Genomic DNA, 19,261 nt, shown 5'->3' with positions numbered 1-19,261 from the left:
TACAAGTTCAGACATACTGTACATACAGATAAATTAAACATTCATTCATTCATTCATTCTAGGAAGAAAGGATGAGATTGGGTAAACAGAAGCCTTGTCCTTCCAAGAGCCACAGTAACAATCCTCCAATCTCCTTCATTGCCGCATCCAGCCACAACCCTCTACATGACCCTGCTTTTTTCTTCTCTCACATCACACCAGCCACATCTCACAACACAGCAGCCAGTCATATACACAGTATTCACCATAAACAATCCTGCTGTCGCTTCATGATCAATCCCTCTGCCTCTGGAGTACGGAGCTCCTCCTACTGTTCTGCGTGCAGTGTGAGATCAGACCCCCTGACACGTCCCATTATCCCTGGCTGCATAAACACCATAGAGATCTGTAAAGGACATTCCAGTCTCGGCCTTACCATAGTGGGTGGCTGCAACACATTACTGGTGAGAAACGTTGAATCCTTGGTTAACTGAGACATGTTTGGTATCCAGTGTTTGCTTTTAAGGTTTTGTACTCGAGTTGCAGTGCAAATATGGCTAATACGGTAAGTAATAGAGGTCTGAGTGATACAAAACTATCTGCTATGACAGTATAATGATTTGAAGGTGATGGATACCTCGAAAGCATTTTAAGAGGATATATTACGTATATAACTAATTGGGTTTCTAAATCTTCTCTCTTGACCTCTATTCTGTATCTTCTGAGTCTTCATCTCTCTCAGGGAGTGATTCTGATTCATGAGGTGAATGAAGGAGGTGCTGCTCATAGAGACGGGAGATTAATGGCAGGAGACTACATCCTTGAGGTGTTTATAAATCTCTCTGAGTGATTATGGTGATTTCAAGACACAAACATGCTGTTACAGTCATGTGAAAGAAAATACAGTGGTGCTTGAAAGTTTGTGAACCCTTTAGAATTTTCTATATTTCTGCGTAAACATGACCTAAAACATCGTCAGATTTTCACACAAGTCCTAAAAGGAGATAAAGAGAACCCAGTTAAACAAACGAGACAAAAATATTATACTTGGTCATTTATTTATTGAGGAAAATGAGCCAATATTACATATCTGTGAGTGGCAAAAGTATGTGAACCTCTAGGATTAGCAGTTAATTTGAAGGTGAAATTAGAGTCAGGTGTTTTCAATCAATGGGATGACAATCAGGTGTGAGTGGGCACCCTGTTTTATTTAAAGAACAGGGATCTATCAAAGTCTGATCTTCACAACACGTTTGTGGAAGTGTATCATGGCATGAACAAAGGAAATTTCTGAGGACCTCAGAAAAAGCGTTGTTGATGCTCATCAGGCTGGAAAAGGTTACAAAACCATCTCTAAAGAGTTTGGACTACACCAGTCCACAGACAGACAGATTGTGTACAAATGGAGGAAATTCAAGACCATTGTTACCCTCCCCAGGAGTGGTCGACCAACAAAGATCACTCCAAGAGCAAGATATGTAATCGTCCGTGAGGTCACAAAGGACCCCAGGGTAACTTCTGAGCAACTGAAGGCCTCTCTCGCATTGGCTAATGTTAATGTTCATGAGTCCACCATCAGGAGAACACTGAACAACAATGGTGTGCATGGCAGGGTTGTAAAGAGAAAGCCACTGCTCTCCAAAAAGAACATTGCTGCTCATCTGCAGTTTGCTAAAGATCACGTGGACAAGCCAGAAGGCTATTGGAAAAATGTTTTGTGGACAGATGAGACCAAAATAGAACTTTTTGGTTTAAATGAGAAGCATTATGTTTGGAGAAAGGAAAACACTGCATTCCAGCATAAGAACCTTATCCCATCTGTGAAACATGGTGGTGGTAGTATCATGGTTTGGGCCTGTTTTGCTGCATCTGGGCCAGGACGGCTTGCCATCATTGATAGAACAATGAATTCTGAATTATACCAATGAATTCTAAAGGAAAATGTCAGGACATCTGTCCATGAACTGAATCTCAAGAGAAGGTGGGTCATGCAGCAAGACAATGACCCTAAGCACACAAGTCGTTCTACCAAAGAATGGTTAAAGAAGAATAAAGTTAATGTTTTGGAATGGCCAAGTCAAAGTCCTGACCTTAATCCAATGGAAATGTTGTGGAAGGACCTGAAGCGAGCAGTTCATGTGAGGAAACCCACCAACATCCCAGAGTTGAAGCTGTTCTGTACGGAGGAATGGGCTAAAATTCCTCCAAGCCGGTGTGCAGGACTGATCAACAGTTACCACAAACATTTAGTTGCAGTTATTGCTGCACAAGGGGGTCACACCAGATATTGAAAGCAAAGGTTCACATACTTTTGGCACTCACAGATATGTAATATTGGATCATTTTCCTCATTAAATAAATGACCAAGTATAATATTTTTGTCTCGTTTGTTTAACTGGGTTCTCTTTATCTACTTTTAGGACTTGTGTGAAAATCTGATGATGTTTTAGGTCATATTTATGCAGAAATATAGAAAATTCTAAAGGGTTCACAAACTTTCAAGCACCACTGTAAGTATGAAAATTGTAGACTTTTCTCAATATATTTAAACAAGCAAACATTTCCCTCTCTTTAATACAATGCCTAGAGATAAAGGAGATATATTCCAACAAATGACACTGTAGAACTTTGCACGGGTGGGTGGAGCACAGAAGTACGGCAGGCCAGAACTGAGTTCCCAAAAACTCTTTATTTATACTTTTCAGTGTTTTCATTCTCCCAGACACTCAGACACACATCAGCCGTCTGGTTGGGGAGAGCTCTCTTCCTCTGCTCCCTCTCTCCTTATATCGGGCGTGGTCACTGGGAAGACACACAAACACAGGTTAATTGACATCAGGTGGAGTGATTCTGCCACTTATCTTCCCTGACTCCGCCCTCCGGTCACAGATCGACGCTTGACCATGCCCCCGCTGCCACAAACACATAAAATTGACATTTTGTGGTCAATCATAATTAAAATAAAAAAAATTTAAAAAGTCAAAAAAGTAAGTACACTCTTGGCTTCAGAAGCTAGTACAGTACTGCCCCCTTTAACAGGAATAACTTCTTGTAGGTGTTTTGCATTAATTGCCCACCGGTCTCTGACATCGACTTGCTGAAATTTCTGACCGCTCTTCCATGCAAAATTCCTTCAGTTGCAAGATATCTGAGGGTTTTCTTGCATGCACTGCCCATTTCAAATCTTCCCACAACATTTCAGTGGGGTTCAAATCTGAGCTTTGACTCCGCCATTCCATAACCTTCCATTTCTTCTTTTTGAGCTCAGTCCTTTGGTGAATTTGCGAGTGTGCTTAGGATCATTATCTTGTTGAAAGGTCCACCTCCGGTTCAACTTCAACTTTTGAACAGATGCTCTCACATTATCTTCAAGCACTCTTTGATATGATTCAGAATTCATCGTTGAATCAATGAATGCAAGCTTCCCAGTCCCTGAGGCAGCGAAACAACCCTAAACCATAACATTTCCACCAACATGATTCACAGTTGGTATGAGGCTCTTCTCCTGAAAAACCATCTTTGGTCTGCACCACATATTTGATTCATCTGTCCAGAGCACATTATTCCAAAAGCTTTAACGTTCCTTTTGGACAGCAAAGGCACGCCTCCCTTGCAGGTCAAATGTGTCCAAACGCTTTCTGATTGTAGATGTTTGCACTTTCACACCACCAGTTACAAGAGTTACTTGCAGATCCGGTGATGAAATTTTAATGCTCTTGGAGACTTCTTTTCATCACGAGCATCAGTCGGTCTGCTCTTGGGCTGAATTTGCCAGGGTGGCCAGTTCTAGATAAATTGGCAGTTGCTTGAAATCTACTCCACTTGTAGATGATTTTCCTGACAGTGGAATGATTTATTTCTAATAATTTAGAGAGCTTTTTCAATCCCTTGCCAGATTTTTAAGCATCCACAACCTTTTTTCTGAGGTTCTTAGAGAGCTTTTTAGATCTTGGCATGATGACACCACACACTTCAATAGCAAAGAGAACACCAGACTTCAGTTGCCAGGTTCCACCTGCACTGCCACCTCTACTGTAGAAAGTTCAAATCAATGGAACCTAATCTGGAACACCTGGTTCCAATTTTATGGACTTGAAAATGTGATAAATGTCAAGGTACTTACTTTTTTTGGACTGATTTTATGTGACATTTGTTGGAATATATCACCTTTATGTCCAGGCATTGTATCAAAGACAGGGAAATGTTTGCTTGTTTAATGATGTTGAGAAAAATCTACAATTTCCATGGGATGTACTTATTTTTTCACGACTGTATTCACATCAACAAGACACAACTGACCTATAAGAAACACCTGTAAACTGCCATCAAATGGAACAATATAGCACCAAATGTGTTATTGTTATAAAAGAATAGCACATTTATACCTAAAAATAATAAGTGATTTTCAAATAGTTGATTTATATTTATCTTATCTTGACTTCTTATTCCATCAAAACACTACCGGCTTTAGTTGAAGATTACACCTCCATCTTCAAGACACTGTTTATTACATTTAATCTGTCTTCCTGCTTGACTCTTAATGTACCTCTGATATTGGCTAGTGGTATTTTTGCCTTATATAAATACCCTTCCCCTTTTTTTAAAACCTCCATTTGTACAGGTGAATGGTATAGACCTGAGAATGGCTAGTCATGAGGAGGCTCTAAGTGTCCTGCGCTTGAGTCCCCAACATTTACGCCTCTGTGTGTACAGACACACTTCCACACACACCTTCCACAATCAAGTTACACACACTCATGAGGACATGTGGGACCTTTTCACTGTGGACCTGCAGTTACAACCAGGCCAGGAGCTGGGCCTGAGCATTGTGGGTAAAAGGTATACACAACACACATATCTAGATTTATCAGATAGTTCAATACCTGGATTATGTACTGTATAATGCCCTTTTGGTATGTAATCCCAGCTGCACCATGTGACATTTATAGAAACATTTCAGAACGTGAAAAGGGGCCATTTCTGTTACAAGACAGCTACTGCTAGAGTTGTCTAATCCTTCCTTCTTTGTCTGTGAACAGATACCACATTCTCTCCCAAGAGGTTTGCGCCCTCTTGAGACAATCGTAGGGTGGTTCATACCAAGTGGTGTCTACTAAACATACATCCTTGTTCAGAAGAACAATGGTGGATTCCATTTGATTGTAGATTTGAGAGGGCTGAACTGGTTCCTAAAGGCCTCCTGTTCTCTGTGTCAAGGCAATTAAATGTTATTCATGCCATGCAGCCATAAGACTGGTTCAGTGAACAATGCATGTTTTCATGTTCTCAATGCTCCAGAATAGAGGTGCATTTTGAGGTTTGCCTTTTCCAAGGACAGATGTTCTATTTGAAAGTACTAATCTCCAACCACTCTGAAGCACCATGAATGTTCTCGAGATGCAAGCGAGCAGTCCTGTTGCCTCAATAAGGATATAGCCTTATTTGGACAACTGGCTCCTATCTGTTCCCACCAAGGAGAAGGCCATATGGAACACGTCCACCCTCATTGCAGACATTATGTTGCTCAATTTCACTGTAAATGCTCTAATACCAAAACAGGCCACATAGTTCCCCTGGGTGAAACTAGATTCATTGAGAATGCTAGCCATGCTGTCACCTGAACATGCGGTAGGCATTATCTTGCTCACAAAATTTTTGTCAGGTTGCTATATCGGCTCCTGTTGAAGATGGTAGGATTGTTACCCACAGCTGTAACAGTAGTCCCTTTGGTCTGATTGGAATTGACGACATTTCAGAATGAGTTATCAGCCTGGGACTAAACTCCAAATACTACAGACAGAGACACATTCTCGCCTCAGTGAGATGGACACAACTGCTAATTTGCTGGAATCATGACACTCATGAAAGTGGCCCATCTGTCTACACTGAGAAGTGGTAACCCAGATTGTTTGGCAGAGCACAAGTGGATCTCTTCGACTCTACCAAATCAACTCACTTTTGACTGTGATTCTCTGCATTGTTTCTGTCAACACTGCACAAAACTAAGCTATCAGACCACAGAGGTCCATTTGTGCCCCTTTGTTAAAGGTCCCATCGCATGGTGGTTTGTTGATGCTTTAAACGGGCTCGTGGAGGTTTCCGGATGTTATATCCGCAGCCTTTCTCGAAATGAACCCTCGGCACGTAGATATAGCCTCCTGGGAGAAAGCCCCATTTCAGCCCTTTTCCCAGTACGTCATTTTGGTAATGAGAAGCATGGAGGCGGGGAAGGGTAGAGGGTGGGGGCGGGCCATGGGGGGAGGGGCTTGACCAAGCTGCGCGCACACATACTCGCTGCTATCAGCGCCTGTAGCCACGCTGCTAAGACAAAACCCCGTTCTCCCTCGGACTCCTTTCGTAAACTCAACGTGACACAGAGAACAGAGAGTGAGAGTGTTCAGAGTGGTAGTTTACGAACATATAATACCCTAGGCTTGAACACGCACTCCATAACCAAAGAGGATAGAAGCAGCAACTACAGCAACATATCGCTTATCCAACAGAAGACATGCATTGCGGAGCAATAGTCAAACATAAGCTCATAAGTTACAGTCAATTTCCAGACTAAACTCAGTTTAACAGAGCATGCTGCATGCTTTTTGGTTTTGTAGCACAGATTACCTGGCTAACTGCAGGAAGCGGTTAGCTGCACAGCTAATGTAGCCATTGCAAGGCTAACGCACCGATTTTAAAACACAGCAAAACGACTTAACAGTTATACACTTACTTGTTCGGTGTTTGTGGCTGATGCGGCAGGGATGCTTGGTACGGACCCAGGGTTCAGTGACAGTTGATGTGCAAAACCTGCCCTGTACTGTCCCAAGTTGTGGAAACATTCATCAGGAAAATGCTTCCGACAAACATACACCGTCTTAGGTAGACTCGACGGCGTATTATTGGAGTAAATAAAATTAAGCCACTGCGTCTTCAGGGGCTCTCCCGTCGACAGTAAAAACAGACTCCTTTCTGTGTTGTCACATCCATGTACAGCGCAACTTCCATGTTTCGCTCGCTTAGGTGGTGCCATGTTGTTGTGTCGTCTATGGTCTCCTCACTACAAAATTGAAGTGACGTATCTATGGTGGCAACTTTTGAGCTGGGCTGGCAATCCATACAGTGGGTGGGAATCCGGGGGGGGGCGTGAGGATCATCTCCCTTGCTGACGTAGTAAAGGGAAGAGCCTATCAACGCGCCATTTTGACGCGCCATTCTCAAATGTTGACAAAGGGTGGGCATAGTTTGGTTTACACATTATGACATTTCTAGCCACTGGGGTGACTTAAGAAGGTCAGAGGAACTCATTTTAATGTTAAAAAACCTCAGAAAGTGAAAATTTCATGCCATGGGACCTTTAAGATACTTGTGGCCTTTGTTGTCACTCCTGCTGTCACTACTGGATGTGACCTCTTGGCAGGTTCATCCCCAAACAGACCTGTTGTCCCAAATGGATGGACGCCTGTGCTTATGGTTTTGACCACGCAGACTGAAGAGCAGGTGATGGAAACGCTTCCACAAATGGTGTGCACTAGCCTTCCTACAGGGGAAAGTCCCATTTACACTGAATCAACTAAATTTAACAAGCAGCAACAGCACCATGTATCACCATGTACACCAGTATCTTGTAAACTTATCACAGCCCTTCTGAAGTGAGCAAGGCGCACTTGTCCACCACATTCCCCCAAAAGTCCAGTGTGGGATCTCATTCTTATACTGAGGAAGCCATGGCCTGATGGTCAGAGAAGCAGCTTTGGGACCAAAAGGTCACCAGTTCAATTTCCTGGACCAGCATGAATGGCTGAAGTGCACTTGAGCAAGGCACCTAACCCCCAACTGCTCCCCAGGCTGCTCTGACTATGTTGTACATCACTCTGGTTAATGCCTGTATTGTAATGTAATACTGCAATCCCTTAAATCCTCTGCTTACGGGCCAATGTAGAATGACAAACTGAAATGTGTCCTCACTTTTTTCTCTGGCAATTAATTCAACAAAAACATTGGAAGCACTGAATTCCTTGCATGCACTGGTGACCAGATGGCTGTGGCTTGTGCTGAAGGGTTTTTAAAAAAAATTCACACATTTTGTTATCCAATTTTTTTAATTTCACAGCGTTCCATGAATGAGAACTTGTTGGGAAAAGACACAGGGAGCTCCAGTGTCTAAACAGAGACTGGCCCAGTGGGTGGTCGATGTCACCAGGTCATTATCATGACAGAGGAGCATTTCCTCCTCCTGGGTATTATTTAGAAGTCTGCTGCTCCAGGAAGTCCTAGATGGAAAATCAGGGAGAAGATTCCATTAAAACTTAACAAACGTATTTACATCAAATATTACATCATATGGTCACTTTGTTACATCGTTAAAGGTGTTGAATGAGTGCGAATGTGTACAAAAAGGTGTCCAGTTTATTCTCACTGCTCCTGAACCACATTTACGGTACATAGATAAAGAGTGACATTATTTTAGCAAATAGTAATAGTAGTAGTCCTACAATTCACCAATTTAAATCATAACAAATTAGAAAAAAGTGGAACATTTCAATATAATTTGGTTATGTCTATGGTTATGATCTTTTTTTGTGTGTGTGTGTGTGTGTGTGTGTGTTGCAGGCATGACACAGGGATATTTGTGTCCGAGATAAGTCAGGGAGGGGTGGTTGAGTCAGATGGGAGACTCTCACTTGGTGATCAGATTCTGTCAATAAACGGAGACGACATCAGAGCTGTGACTCAAGACTATGCCCACACACTACTACAGGTGTTACACTCACACACAATCATTTTCGTACAGGATAACCAACAGACAAATATTTAATAATATTTGTTTTATTACATTTATAATCCAAAGGCTACATCACTGATGTGTGTGTGGGTTTCAGAACTGCAGTGGATCAGTGGTGCTGGAGGTAGCACGTTTTAGAGCTACTCCACCTTATCCATATGAGTGCCAGGTAAAGAATGGAATGTGATACTGTAATTTCAAAATGCTTCACTTTATGATGGACATTAATAACTTCTATAATATCTAGCAATGGTTGCTTTAATGCCTGGAGTTACTGTCTTTTTCAAATAAAAGGTAGAATGTGTCTACAGTGAGGGATAATAAGTATTCACTTTTTTTATGTAACGTATACTATATGGGGGGGGCGGCGGCATGGTGGTATAGTGGTTAGCACTGTTGCCTCACAGCAAGATGGTCCTGGGTTTGAGCCCAGCAGCCGGCGAGGGCCTTTCTGTGTGGGTTTCCTCTGGGGGCTCCAGTTTCCCCCACAGTCCAAAGACATGCTGGTTAGGCTAACTGGTGGCTCTAAATTGACCGTAGCTGTGAATGTGAGTGTGAATGGTTGTCTGTGTCTATGTGTCAGCCCTGTGATAATCTGGCAACTTGTCCAGGGTGTACCCCGCCTCTCTCCCATAGTCAGCTGGGATAGGCTCCAGCTCGCCTACGACCCTGTAGAACAGGATAAGCGGCTACAGATAATGGATGGATGAATGGATATACCATATGTGGGGTGGCACAGTGGTGTAGTGGTTAGCACTGTCACCTCACAGGAAGAAGGTTCTGGGTTCGAGCCCAGTAGCTGATGGCGTCCTTTCTGGGTGGAGTTTGCATGTTCTCCCCGTGTCTGCGTGGGTTTCCTCCGGGTGCTCTGATTTTCCCCACAGTCCAAAGACATGCAGGTTAGGCTAATTGGTGGTTCTAAATTGACCGTAGGTGTGAATGTGAGTGTGAATGGTTGATTGTTTCTATGTGTCAGCCCTGCGATGATCTGGCGACTTGTCCAGGGTGTACCCCGCCTCTCGCCCATAGTCAGCTGGGATAGGGTCCAGCTTGCCTGCGATCCTGTATAGGATAAGTGGCTAAAGGTAATGGATGGATGGACCTTGCATGGCAAGTTTCCTGACCTTAATCCCATTGAAAATTTATGGAGGATTTTGAAACTGAGAGTCCACCAGAGGAACCCTCATAGCCTGGGAGAATCGAGAATGATTTATGAAAAGGAATGGGCCAAAATTAAACACAATGTTGCAAAAAAGCTAATTACATCTTATCGTAGACATCTTAAAACTGTAATTACGAAAAATATTTTTGCAACAAAGTACTAACTTTAATTTGTGATTTATGTCTGAATATTTTTGTTTGTTTTTCAGTTTTGATTTTTTTAAACGTTTTTATACTTACAAATGTTTTTAGGTTCATCTTTATAATACAAAATGTGCAAATCTGAAGTGGATATACATATACACTGGAAATATCTCATCTCATCTCATTATCTCTAGCCGCTTTATCCTTCTACAGGGTCGCAGGCAAGCTGGAGCCTATCCCAGCTGACTACGGGCGAAAGGCGGGGTACACCCTGGACAAGTCGCCAGGTCATCACAGGGCTGACACATAGACACAGACAACCATTCACACTCACATTCACACCTACGGTCAATTTAGAGTCACCAGTTAACCTAACCTGCATGTCTTTGGACTGTGGGGAAAACCGGAGCACCCGGAGGAAACCCACGCGGACACGGGGAGAACATGCAAACTCCACATAGAAAGGCCCTCGCCGGCCCCGGGGCTCGAACCCAGGACCTTCTTGCTGTGAGGCGACAGCGCTAACCACTACACCACTGTGCCGCCTCCACTGGAAATATATTAAATAAAAATTAAGTATCCAAATATCTATAAAATAATTCTATAATTTTATAATTCATTTTTTAAAATATCATCATAGCAATACTAAATCTAGGATATGGTATTTATATTTATCAGGCTTGTCGTACTTGAGTCCAGGACTCAGACTCGAGTCTGACTCATGCCCCAATTTTAAGGACTCATGACTTGACTTGGACTTGAGCACTGATGACTCAGACTGGTGCATTCACTGCATTAGGACTTGTAAATTGGAGACAAGGACTCAGATTTTTTCTTTATTTTTTGTCCTGTCGGTCGGGTTCAGTGCCCGAACTGATAATCTGCATCATCAGTTTTTCTTTGGCTAATCAGACACAAGGTACACCACCACTCTTGCCGGAGCAGTTGGGGATTAGGCACCTTGCTCAAGGGCACTTAAGCCAGTCCTGCTGGTCCAGGGAATCGAACCAGCAACCTTTTGGTCCCAAAGCTGTTTCTCTAACCATTAGGCTGTGGCTTCCCCAAACTTTTTTGCAACATGCCATAATAATTTGGCATAAGATCATTTTTGTACAAATTTCATGCAAGAGTGTCACACCTGTGCGCCTTGGCGCGTGCGTCAGATAGACTCTCGGGTGCGCTCTGGACAGCACGTGCCAAGCGGACTCTCGGGCACGCGCGCCGTAAACGACTCGCACCTGCACAAGATTAAGGCACAATCAGTGCGCCTATATAAAAACTGTGAAAACACACTTACTTTGTGAAGTATTAAGTTGCGTTGGTGATACCGAGCCTTATTTCTTTGTTTGGTTTCTTGTCTTTGATTCGGCCTAGCCTATGGTAGCATGTTTGTGCCTCGCTCGACCTGTTGCCTGTTTCACTGTTTTACAATTTTGCCTGCCGTTCTGGATTGTTTATGTCTTCACTTGTATTAATAAACACACCTTCTGCACTTACATCCGTCTCCCAACCATCTCTGACAGAATACTTCGCACTCCCTGACAAAGAAAAGCACATTCACCTGTTCATACGTCACGTTCAGGAACAAACTAATGTTAATGGCGCTGAAACCACCACCGTCAAATGGTGCAGTTGGAGTCTTGTTCTTGGACTCAATTCAGACTCGACTTGAAATTTTCTTTTATGACTTGGACTTGAACACTGGGGACTCGAGACGGGAGCCAGACCCGAGGTTTAGTGACTCGACTACAACGCTGATATTTATGTTTATATTTAAAATCATCACTTAAAAATCACAGGACATATTATGAAAAACCCATTTTTTCAGGGCTTATGCAGATACATTTGGGTATCTGGAACCTGTCAACCCACAAACTCTGAAACAGCTCTGACGACCCAGTCAGTTTCTTTTGTTCCACCTATTTCAGAAAACATGGCCTTAAACAAGCCGTTCAGATTCAGCTCCCTTTCCATGTCACAAGAGGAGCTCATTAGAATGATCCCGCCCCCTCATCGGAATATGTCCGCTCATGGCTTGAGAACTGCCTGTGCAAATGAATATTCATGAGGAAAGTGCTTCCTGATTAGCTAACGGAAGAGGGAGATGGGGCGAGCACTGGCTCATGAACATTTAAAGGAACAGGCACTCAAATTAGAGCCCTGCACTCCCGCGGGAGTCCCATGGGACTCGCAGGACCCGCCGCAAAGCAGTGCGGCGCGGGACAAATTTTGAAAGCTCATTGCGGGCGTGGGCGGGAGCAGGAGTGCACATATGTGGGCATGGGCGGGAGCAGGAGTGCACATATGCGGGTGCGGGCAGGAGCGATGATAAGCTGCAGTCCCGCTAACTAAAAACGTGTTTAAAATAAAATTTATAAATTATTAATTTATGTCTATCATATATAATTTGTGCTGGATATTTTATTTGGCATTAATAAAAACATTTTAAGATGCCTAACTTTGCAGAGAGAGTCAGATTGCCAGATTGAGTGAGGAATGGCATCTTAAATTTGCCATTGATCACCCTAACGGGCAATCCTTTGATCACTCTAATGACTCGCCGTTCACACCCAGCCTCCAGTGACCCACACTAACATGATGCCTCAATGACACCTTAGATTCTGGTCATCAGAATTCTGATTCTGATCCAGGAGAGGATAAATAACTCTTGTATGTTTCCGATTCCTTTCCTCTTCCGTGTTTGAGATCTCCGATCATGGCAGAAGAGCAGAGCTCCTTTACTGAAGCTCACAGTGCTTCAAAAGTAAGTGCTGCTTTAAAAAGAGGTACATTTACCGTTAAAAAGTCAAGAGTCCTGAAATCAGACTAGCCTACTTAAATAATTATTATTAGGTCTACATGCTGCCATTTCAATATTCCGAATTCAGAAACAAGGTAAATAATAACAAACGTGAACGTGAGCTGTAGGTATTTATGCTCAAATCCACTCAAAGTAGGGGGCGGGGCACCATCACGCTGTGTCAAGACAAGAACTTTCCTGAGAAATAACGCAAACGTCTGCATCATGCGGGATTTGCGGGCAGGTGCGGGACTGAAAATCATAATTCTTTGCGGGCGCAGGCGGGAGCGGGACTGCACAATGCGGGCGCGGGCGGCACTGAAAAATCCGACCAGCGCAGACCTCCAACTCAAATGTGTCATTTTTGAACAGGGCTGTTTAAACAGGGTGAGAAGGGAGCAGTGGTGTTTTATCCTTGTGGTATTTTGACCAAAGCATGTCACAGACATTTTATTAAGAACTCAGAGAACTGTCTCAACTTGTGGGGAAAGGGGTATAATATGTCAACTTTAAAATATCAAATATATCAGAAACTGGGCGGCACAGTGGTGTAGTGGTTAGCGCTGTCGCCTCACAGCAAGAAGGTCCGGGTTCGAGCCCCGTGGCCGACGAGGGCCTTTCCGTGCGGAGTTTGCATGTTCTCCCCGTGTCCGCGCGGGTTTCCTCCGGGTGCTCCGGTTTCCCCCACAGTCCAAAGACATGCAGGTTAGGTTAACTGGTGACTCTAAATTGACCGTAGGTGTGAATGTGAGTATGAATGGTTGTATGTGTCTATTTGTCAGCCCTGTGATGACCTGGCGACTTGTCCAGGGTGTACCCCGCCTTTCGCCCGTAGTCAGCTGGGATAGGCTCCAGCTTGCCTGCGACCCTGTAGAACAGGATAAAGCAGCTAGAGATAATGAGATGAGATATCAGAAACTGAAAAGACTTTTTTTTTTACACCAAGCCTTTTAGTAGTTTTGGAGTCCTAATAGTAGGTCATACAGCACTAATTTTACCTCATAACTCTCTCTCAGGATAATCTTCCATGTTGGTGATGTGAATTCCTCATGCTCCTTGTTAGTACGGTAAGTGCATCTTGCATATTACAGTCCACATCTATAGTTAGCAAAATCATTTTGAAATGAATATGACTGACTAATCAACAATCATCACTGACATGTACAGCTTTGGAAAGAAATCTGGAGCCTGTGTGCGGTGAAAGGTTGGTGCCAGGGAGTGAACAGACCTTCAGGAGCATCACACACTCAGGAGCACTGGAGGATTTGAGACGTCCCAGTGACATCACACACACATCACACTGTCCATATGGTCTCACACACACCGTACATGGATGGGAGGATAAACACCATCATTGACTACTGTCTTGGAAAAAAAAAATTGGAGTGTGTCATATTTTAAATCTTCATAGAATGCAATTTTAGTTTTAGTGCAGTGGACAATTTAAAAAAAAAAAGTGAAAGCATGTATTAAAAATCCAGTTTTATGGATTCCCCAGAGTTTTATATATTCCTGCACATATACGCATTTACTTATGCGCTTCACAGAAGTTGCGAAATAAAATGTTTAAGATGAATAACTAAAGGTACGTGTTCTTTGCAGCCAACAAAGGATTCCAGGACTCTACTCTGTCTTCTATAATCAAGAAATGAAATCTGTATCACAGCATCTATGTAGTGTAGCTTGTCTGTGAAAATTCTGTAACTTGTGATTTCGTAGAAATAAAGTCTGAAATATGGCATGAACTGTAAACGGATACAATTAGAAATTATCTCAAAGGACAAGAGATTGCATATTAAAACCAGAACATCATCCTGTATCAGTTTTACACGTTATCTGCAGTACAACTTGAAAATTGCAGTCTATTAGCTGTAAAATGGCACTTGTCTTTTTTTTTTTTACACAGCATATAAAGTACACAGCATATAAAGTACATCATAGTTAGTAATTAGTGAGTGGAAATGATAAGAAATACTCTAAACACATACGGTATTTAACTGTTGATCATCTGCAATAATCAGCCAATCACTCTTCCAGACTAGTTACAGCTCCATTCGGTGTTGTTCAGTGGAAGAGGCCCGGGAATGGTGGTGCTGAAGCCGAGCACTCTTCTGAAATCATTAAACTTGACTCTGTCATTATATTTTACATCTACGCTTCACTTCACCTGAGGCAGAAAAGAATGTGATGTCCTTTACCAACTAACAACACTCAATACTGTTCAACAGGATTATTACTGAAGCAAACGCTTGAGAATTTATATTCCTTTTTTAGATGTGAAACACCTCATGGACAATGTTTAGATTGAATCAAGGGAACGTTATTGGTGTTCAGATGAAACAGTAGGATTGAAATTCATTACCTCACCTGGGACAGAGTTCACCAGGGGTGTTTTCGGTGGGGTTTCTTTATTTATCATATTATGGGAAAACGACTGGACCAACCGGGCGGCACGGTGGTGTAGTGGTTAGCGCTGTCGCCTCACAGCAAGAAGGTCCTGGGTTCGAGCCCCGGGGCCGGCGAGGGCCTTTCTGTGTGGAGTTTGCATGTTCTCCCCGTGTCCGCGTGGGTTTCCTCCGGGTGCTCCGGTTTCCCCCACAGTCCAAAGACATGCAGGTTAGGTTAACTGGTGACTCTAAATTGACCGTAGATGTGAATGTGAATGGTTGTCTGTGTCTATGTGTCAGCCCTGTGATGACCTGGCGACTTGTCCAGGGTGTACCCCGCCTTTCGCCCGTAGTCAGCTGGGATAGGCTCCAGCTTGCCTGCGACCCTGTAGAAGGATAAAGCGGCTAGAGATAATGAGATGAGATGAGACTGGACCAACCTTCATGAAACATTCAGGATAGATGGGCATTGGTCTCAAATAGAACCTCCAACATTTTGAGGGTCATCCGGTCAAGGTCACCAAAAAGATCAAAATCATTTTTGTTGTGGTTACTGCCTCATGTAGAGGCGCTAGCCACTACGTCATCATGCTGTAAGAATGTAACATACACTCTCATACATACTGCGTATACATGTGTTCCAATTAAAATGGCCAGCGAGTGTATACAATTCAGTTCACCATTCGAAATAAATGGACTCGACTAAAGAAATCGCTTTCAGACATGTTTATGCTTATTACAGAGGGAAAGTGTGTTCCACTGAGCTCTAGCGCTGGGCCATTTCCGGGAAATAAGAGTTTCGGTCATGGTGACAGCGTGTGTATGTCAGCCTCGGTTCTGAGGTTTCAGTTTCGAAAAATGTAAGAGTAGAATAATATAAAGTACAGACACTTGGTATATTTTACTTCTGTGATTTTTAAATTTTTGGATTACACTTCATTTTTGTGGCTACTGCCTCATAGAGTAAATTATGTGCTATTTTACTGTATGGACATGGTATCAGACAATTTTATTTATAAAACAGTAGCCACATGTACCCATAGGGCACCTATTTTTTTCGTGATATCTTCCTTCATATTCATCATAAGTGCTACCAGGCAAGGTTTGTTTTGCCTGGCAACACTTATTTATTTTTGTAAATTATATTTTATATTTAACCTAAACCTTCATACTTCAGCTGGACTGACACTGTGCATTATTCTTTGTCATTTGCCATATCTATGATAGCATAAATTGACAATATTTTAAGTCCTTAGAACTCAGAAGCACTCTTGGTTTTTCCACATTATGAACAGTTTAAGTACTGCGTGCTATTTTGAAAAATCTATATATTTGTCATGACTTGCTACAATAAAAATATGTATTCATATATATTCTTACAAGGCTTCTGTCTACAGTCCTTGATAATTGAATTTAGATCTACATTTATTTATTTGATCATGTTCACCATCACTCACTTACAACCCCAATTCCAAAAAAGTTGGAATGCTGTGTAAAACATAAATAACAACAATGCAATGATCACGGAATTACGGAACTGAAAATCAGTTGGAGTCGGAAACCCTGTATTTCACTAAAAATAGTACAACCACGCATTAGAAAAAGTTGACATGGAACGTTGAAATTGAAATTAAACCTGAAAACAGTGATTGGTAAATAATCATTGATCTGTATTGCACTCAAAACAATACAACAGCACATTATTTGATGTTTTACCTCATGAAATTTATCTCATCTCATCATCTCTAGCCGCTTTATCCTGTTCTACAGGGTCGCAGGCAAGCTGGAGCCTATCCCAGCTGACTACGGGCGAAAGGCGGGGTACACCCTGGACAAGTTGCCAGGTCATCACAGGGCTGACACATAGACACAGACAATCATTCACACTCACATTCACACCTACGGTCAATTTAGAGTCACCAGTTAACCTAACCTGCATGTCTTTGGACTGTGGGGGAAACCGGAGCACCCGGAGGAAACCCACGCGGACACGGGGAGAACATGCAAACTCCACACAGAAAGGCCCTCGCCGGCCACGGGGCTCGAACCCGGACCTTCTTGCTGTGAGGCGACAGCGCTAACCACTACACCACCGTGCCACCCCTCATGAAATTTATGATTTTGAAAAAGAAAACAAAGACTTATTTCAATTTTCATCCTTGCAACCCATTTAAAAAAAAGTTGGGACAATAAGGCATTTACCACTTTGTAATGTTTCCATTCTTTCTCACAACACTTAAACAATGTCTAGGGACTAAAGACACCAAGTGATGAAGTGTTTCAGATGTTATTTTGTCCCATTCTTCCTGCAAAGAAGTTTTAAGGTGTGAAGCAGTACAGGGTCGTCTCTGTCAGATTTTTCATTTCATAATTCACCACACATTCTCGACTGGGGACAGAGGGGACACACCCTCTTCTTCCACAGCCATGCCTTTGTAATGCGTACAACATTGTCTTGTTGAAATCTCCCTGGAAAAGATGTCAGCTTGAAGGCAGCATATGTTGCTCCAAAAATCTCAGTGGACTTTTCTTTATTAATGCCCCATCACAGAAGTGTAAGTTACCTTTGCCAAGGGCACTGACAACCCCATACTGTGACACACCTTGGCTTTTGGACTTGTTCCTGGTAACAGTCTGGAGCACAGAGCAATGGTGCTTTCGGACACAGTTAACGTAAGGCTTCCTTTTTGCACAGTAAAGTTTTAACTGGGGCGGCACGGTGGTGTAGTGGTTAGCGCTGTTGCCTCACAGCAAGAAGGTCCGGGTTCGAGCCCTGTGGCCGGCGAGGGCCTTTCTGTGTGGAGTTTGCATGTTCTCCCTGTGTCCGCGTGGGTTTCCTCCGGTTTCCCCCACAGTCCAAAGACATGCAGGTTAGGTTAACTGGTGACTCTAAATTGACCGTAGGTGCGAATGTGAGTGTGAATGGTTGTCTGTGTCTATGTGTCAGCCCTGTGATGACCTGGCGACTTGTCCAGGGTGTACCCCGCCTTTCGCCCGTAGTCAGCTGGGATAGGCTCCAGCTTGCCTGCGACCCTGTAGAAGGATAAAGCGGCTAGAGATAATGAGATGAGATGAGTTTTAACTGGTGTTTGTAGATATAGCTCCGTATTGTAGAGCTTGACAAACATTTACCAAAGTAATCCCAAGCCCATGTGGTTCTATCAGCGATAGATGAAAGACGGTACTTGATGCAGTGCCGTCTGAGGGATCAGAGATCACGGGTGTTCAGATTAGGCTTGAGCCCTTGCTCTTTACATACTGAAATTCCTCCAGATTCCTTGAATCGTTTAAATATTATGCACCATAGAAGGTGAAATATCCAAATTCTTTCACATCTTTCTTTGAGGAACAACATTTTTAAACACTTCAATAATTTTCTCACACATTTGTTGACAAACTGGAGATCCTTGGCCCACCTTTGCTCCTCAAGGACTAGGCCTAGGACTAGGATACTGCTTTTGTACCAAATTGTGATTACAATCACCTGTTGGCATCACCTGTTTCAAATCACATCATTATTTAATTGTTTTACCTCATTACTAGCCCTAAATTGCCCTCGTCCCAACTTATTTTGGAATGTGTTGCAGGCCTGAAATGCAGGAATGGATGTAAATTAACAAACGAAATGAAGTTGATCAACGAAGCATGAAATATCTTGGGTTCATACTGTCTGGAATGAAATACAAGTCAAAGGCAATTTAGAAATCACTGCTTTTTTATTTTATTTGCCATACCGTCCCAACTTTTTCTGATTTGGAGGAGTTGTACAAAGACAACATATCAAATATTGAAACTGAGGAATCTTATTGTCGTCTCAAGATTTCTTCCTCATGTCGTCTGAGGGTTTTTCTTTGCCACTGTCGCCACAGGCTTGCTCATCAGGGATAAATTTATTAGGGATAAAATTAGTTCATATGTTTAAAAGTCTTTTCTGTAAAGCTGCTTTGCGACAATATCTGTTATTAAAAGTGCTACAGAAAAACTGACTTGCCTTCCACAAGAAAATAAATT

General features: G+C 42.7%; 1 protein-coding gene across 1 annotated transcript in view; it reads left to right on the top strand.

Annotated features, from left to right (window-relative positions):
• si:dkey-92j12.5 (multiple PDZ domain protein) overlaps window positions 1–10,134 on the top strand; it is a 34,796-nt gene extending 24,662 nt beyond the window's left edge. The window contains exons 12-17 of the mRNA XM_060915624.1: window positions 63–443; window positions 722–805; window positions 4,601–4,818; window positions 8,587–8,734; window positions 8,856–8,927; window positions 10,129–10,134. Coding sequence (XP_060771607.1) covers window positions 63–443; window positions 722–805; window positions 4,601–4,818; window positions 8,587–8,734; window positions 8,856–8,927; window positions 10,129–10,134 — 909 coding nt within the window. The remainder of the gene's footprint in view (window positions 1–62; window positions 444–721; window positions 806–4,600; window positions 4,819–8,586; window positions 8,735–8,855; window positions 8,928–10,128) is intronic.
• The last annotated feature ends 9,127 nt before the right edge of the window (window positions 10,135–19,261 follow it).

Source organism: Neoarius graeffei, chromosome 3 (genome assembly GCF_027579695.1).
Source record: "Neoarius graeffei isolate fNeoGra1 chromosome 3, fNeoGra1.pri, whole genome shotgun sequence".
In the NCBI taxonomy this organism is placed as follows: Eukaryota; Metazoa; Chordata; class Actinopteri; order Siluriformes; family Ariidae; genus Neoarius; species Neoarius graeffei.
Note: the sequence above shows the minus strand (reverse complement) of the source record. Positions and strands in the feature narration are given on the sequence as shown.